A 3,795-nucleotide genomic window follows, 5' to 3' on the forward strand; every position below is an offset into this window, starting at 1 on the left:
TGAAAGGGTAAATACAAGCAAAATATTTAAAAGAATGTTTTTTTTAATGAAACTACTTCGTAATACGGCAATTTTAAGAGTATTTTTATGTTTTTTATTTACAGATTGAAATTACAGTGAAAACAAAAACATGATGAATATGGATAACGTAGGAAGTGACAACACTGCAAGGTTTAGATACACCATGAAATATCAGGTAAATAAACAAGTGGCACTAAAAGTTTTTAAAATTTATCGGAAAATGTCAACAATTTTTATTCGCAAAACTCGAAATATATTACCACTTAAAATATCTGCACTTATTTCTGGGACACCCTGTATAGCCAATAAAAAATCACAAAAAAACGATTTACAGCAGTTCACCGAGTTCGCCCTTTCTTAATATGGTAAACTAACAAAACCTTTGTAACAGAATAAAAATTAGTTGTAAAATAAAAATAAAATTCAAACCTATGCATTGTCTAGAGCCTGCGCTGAAAGGCACGTAGGCATAAGGATGGCGTTTTTGAACTGCTTCTGGATAAAAATGTTCAGGTAGAATTCGTCTGGCTTTTCCCAATGGACTGGATCTCTATGCATCCAGGCTAATGGCTATCATGACAGAAGCGCCTTTAGGAATAGTGTATCCCTCTGAAATAAACATAAATTCTTTTGAGATACTTGAACAAAACAATAATACATTTATTCGACATTTTTAAGTCCTTAAAATAACGGATGCCCATGTCTTTCTCCCTAATGTCCATATTGTCCATGCTTTTATTGCAAAATAGAATAGTTTCTGTTATAGAGAATTTTTACCTTAAGTAAAGATTTTTTCGCCATTGATGATGGGGTTTTGTAATGCATGGAACCTCGTCAAAATATCATGAAAAAAATTATATTCTCAGTTTCAGTCCTCTAGCTAGGGCTCGAGTTACGACGCCCCAAGATTACCACATTACCACGTTACCACATTTCCTCTCGCGAGCTTGTGTGTCACGGCAGTATCAGCTTGTGTGCCAGGACCTTCAATTTTTACTCAGATCGCGCGTTAAGCATCAAAACTATCGAGATTGTTGCTTCTACTGCCTGCGCGGTTACACAAAACTACCTTATAAATAGGTATGTATGGAGTTCCTGGTATCATAAAGTAAGACAGAATTTTGAAGTTTGAAAATACTATGAGATACAATAGAACTATGTATACTAATAGTAGCTGCAATACAGAAACTATTTAAACGGATATTGTCGACTCAATTAGCAGCTTCCAAGCCAAATAACACATTGCAAGGGATGTAAAAAGCAACATTTCAAATAATTGATAAAAGGAGAGCTCGAAATTTGGATACACATCTGATTTTTATAGATTGAGAGAAAGCCTCAGAGTCAAATCCCTCAAATGGCAATGGGCAGGACAATTGGCAAGAAGAACGGACAACAGATAAAACCTAACCTAACCACAAAAATTACAGCATGGTACACATGAGGAATTACGAGACATATAGGAAGACCGAACCTGAGATGGGATAACTTGGGCTCGCATAGCCAACAATAGACAACAATGGGCCCAACTAAAAAGAGAGTATGTCAGGGAGGCTACAACATAATTGTAAATGGTTGAATAAGCTGAAAATGATGATGATGATTATGAGAGAAAGTCTATGACACGGTACCTTTGCAGAAATTATTTGAAATCTTGGTTGAAACAGGTATGAGTAAAATATATATCAATGCAATCTGGAATATGTACAGGGTAGGTCAAATTCGACGCTTTTAAATGGAAACACCCTTTTCTATAGGAGATAGACGAAAACTAATATCGGTGTCTGGAGCTCAATTTTCATCACAAACATGATGGTGAAAACCGCACATCAATATCTGTTACCGTTTCGGAGTTACGGGTGTTTTTTCAAAATGTGCATATGTTTAACAAATCGCTGTAACTTTTTGCCTATGGAAAATTTTGTATCTATGAAAACATTCCCAAAGCACGTTTTTACGTAGAATTTAATGGTTAGAAGTTATGGATATTTTTTAATTAATATTAGGGTAATAACAGAAAAAATGATTTTTTATTTGGGACATCCCTCATTATTTTTAATTAATGAATGAACTCGAAAACATAAATTTTTTCCAGCAAGACGACGCCGACGCCGATGCCCTGAACGCTGAAGTTATCAATCAGCAAATTTTTGCAGCAATTTCAGAAATAATTGAATAGCTAACCAGATCCCAGCCGTTGGCCGTCGAGACCGTCTGACTTAGTGCCCATGGATTTCTAAATCTTATGTATAATATTGCGGAAGAATAAAGTTCCAGGTTCCTTATTCTTCCGTATAATCTAGACAAGAAATTAAGAAATAATACTTAGCACTTATGAGAGGGTATCTTTACCCCCACTGAGTTAATGAATCCGCGAGAAATGTCAAAAAGCTGCCCTGTATGTCCATAACAGAAGACGGTCGAAACACCTGTAGCAAAATCTCAAGTTTTGGTTGCATATTTTATTTTTATTGTATTGATATAGTTTAAATGTGTTTTGATGTTGATAAATATATTTAAAATTTTATAAATTTTTTTTTTTTTTTTTTAATATTATTTTCTTTTAATTCCATGCTCACAGCTAGAATTTTTTTTTTGCATTACAACTGGTGCAGAAAGCCTACTTATTTAAAGCGGACGAATTTTTATATACTCTAATCTCGAAGAGGAATCGAGCAAAATATCTAACGTGTGTTATATATTTTGAAAGGTAATTTTAAATTCTTTTCTAATAAATTAAAATATACAGGTTGTCCCGATAAAAAATCAAATTTTCTGTGAATAATTCGAAATTATTAATTTTAAAAAAATTAACTTAAAACCATTAAATTCTACGTAAAAAAGGCTGCTTGGAAAATGTTTTCATAAAAATACAAAAATTTCCATGGCCAAAAAGTTCGATTTGTTAAAAATGCATATTTTATATATATATATATATATTTTTTTATATTTTTTTTTTATTTATATATATTCTTTATTTATATTTATTTTATTTTATATATACATATCATTGTTAAAAATGCATATATACTTATCTAGATTATACGGAAGATTCGATAACAGATATCGATATGCGGTTTTCACCATCATGTTTTTGACAAAAACTGAGCTCCAGACACCGATATTAGTTTTTGTCTATCTCCTACAGAAAAGGGTGTTTCCATTTAAAAGCGTCGAATTTGACCCACCCACTCTACAAAAAATTAAAAAGTATGATCACACAAGGGAAATTCCTTCCGAAATCCTTCCTGACATTAGAAGGACTCAGACAAAGGTGCAGATTGTCACCTACCTTATTTAAAATGTGTACCCAGGAGGCATTGAAAAAGCTGGAAAAAGTAAAAAGCTGTTACGCTATGACAACCAACTGTCACTGCCATTATCTTTGGACAAACTATTGGAAGCTATTATAAAATAACAAAAAAAAATGAATCAAATCCAAAATATTTAATTATTTTTTTTTTTTTTTTTTTTTTTTTTTTTATGATTTTTTTCTAAATAATTGTGAAAAAAACTCACCAACTTCGGTATCTGCAACAGCCTTCCTCATAATGAACGGTGCTATAGGAAAAAGTCTCATCACTTCCTTTATGACCATCTCCATAAATTCTAATCTTGATATATCATCTTCTCTTATATCTTCTTTTCCCAGTACAGCGTCGATTTCTTTTACTACTCTTTCTTGATAGTGAGGGTACATTCCAAGCATAACCAAAACGTAAGAACTCACTTGGCTTATGGTATCTTCATCTGAAAAGCAAATAACATACTTAA

At 32.5% G+C, this 3,795-nt stretch overlaps 1 protein-coding gene across 1 annotated transcript; it reads right to left on the reverse strand.

Moving 5' to 3' along the window:
• Positions 1-503: 503 nt before the first annotated feature.
• LOC115875131 (aromatase-like) lies at positions 504-3,764 on the reverse strand. Its single transcript, XM_030890526.1, has 2 exons — positions 3,541-3,764; positions 504-630 (listed from the first exon to the last, which is right to left on the reverse strand). The coding sequence occupies exons 1-2, from the start codon at positions 3,728-3,730 to the stop codon at positions 572-574; spliced, it is 249 nt and encodes an 82-aa protein (XP_030746386.1). The 5' UTR covers positions 3,731-3,764; the 3' UTR covers positions 504-571.
• Positions 3,765-3,795: the final 31 nt, after the last annotated feature.

This window comes from Sitophilus oryzae, unplaced genomic scaffold (genome assembly GCF_002938485.1).
Source record: "Sitophilus oryzae breed Bouriz unplaced genomic scaffold, Soryzae_2.0 scaffold_1333_pilon_pilon, whole genome shotgun sequence".
In the NCBI taxonomy this organism is placed as follows: domain Eukaryota; kingdom Metazoa; phylum Arthropoda; class Insecta; order Coleoptera; family Curculionidae; genus Sitophilus; species Sitophilus oryzae.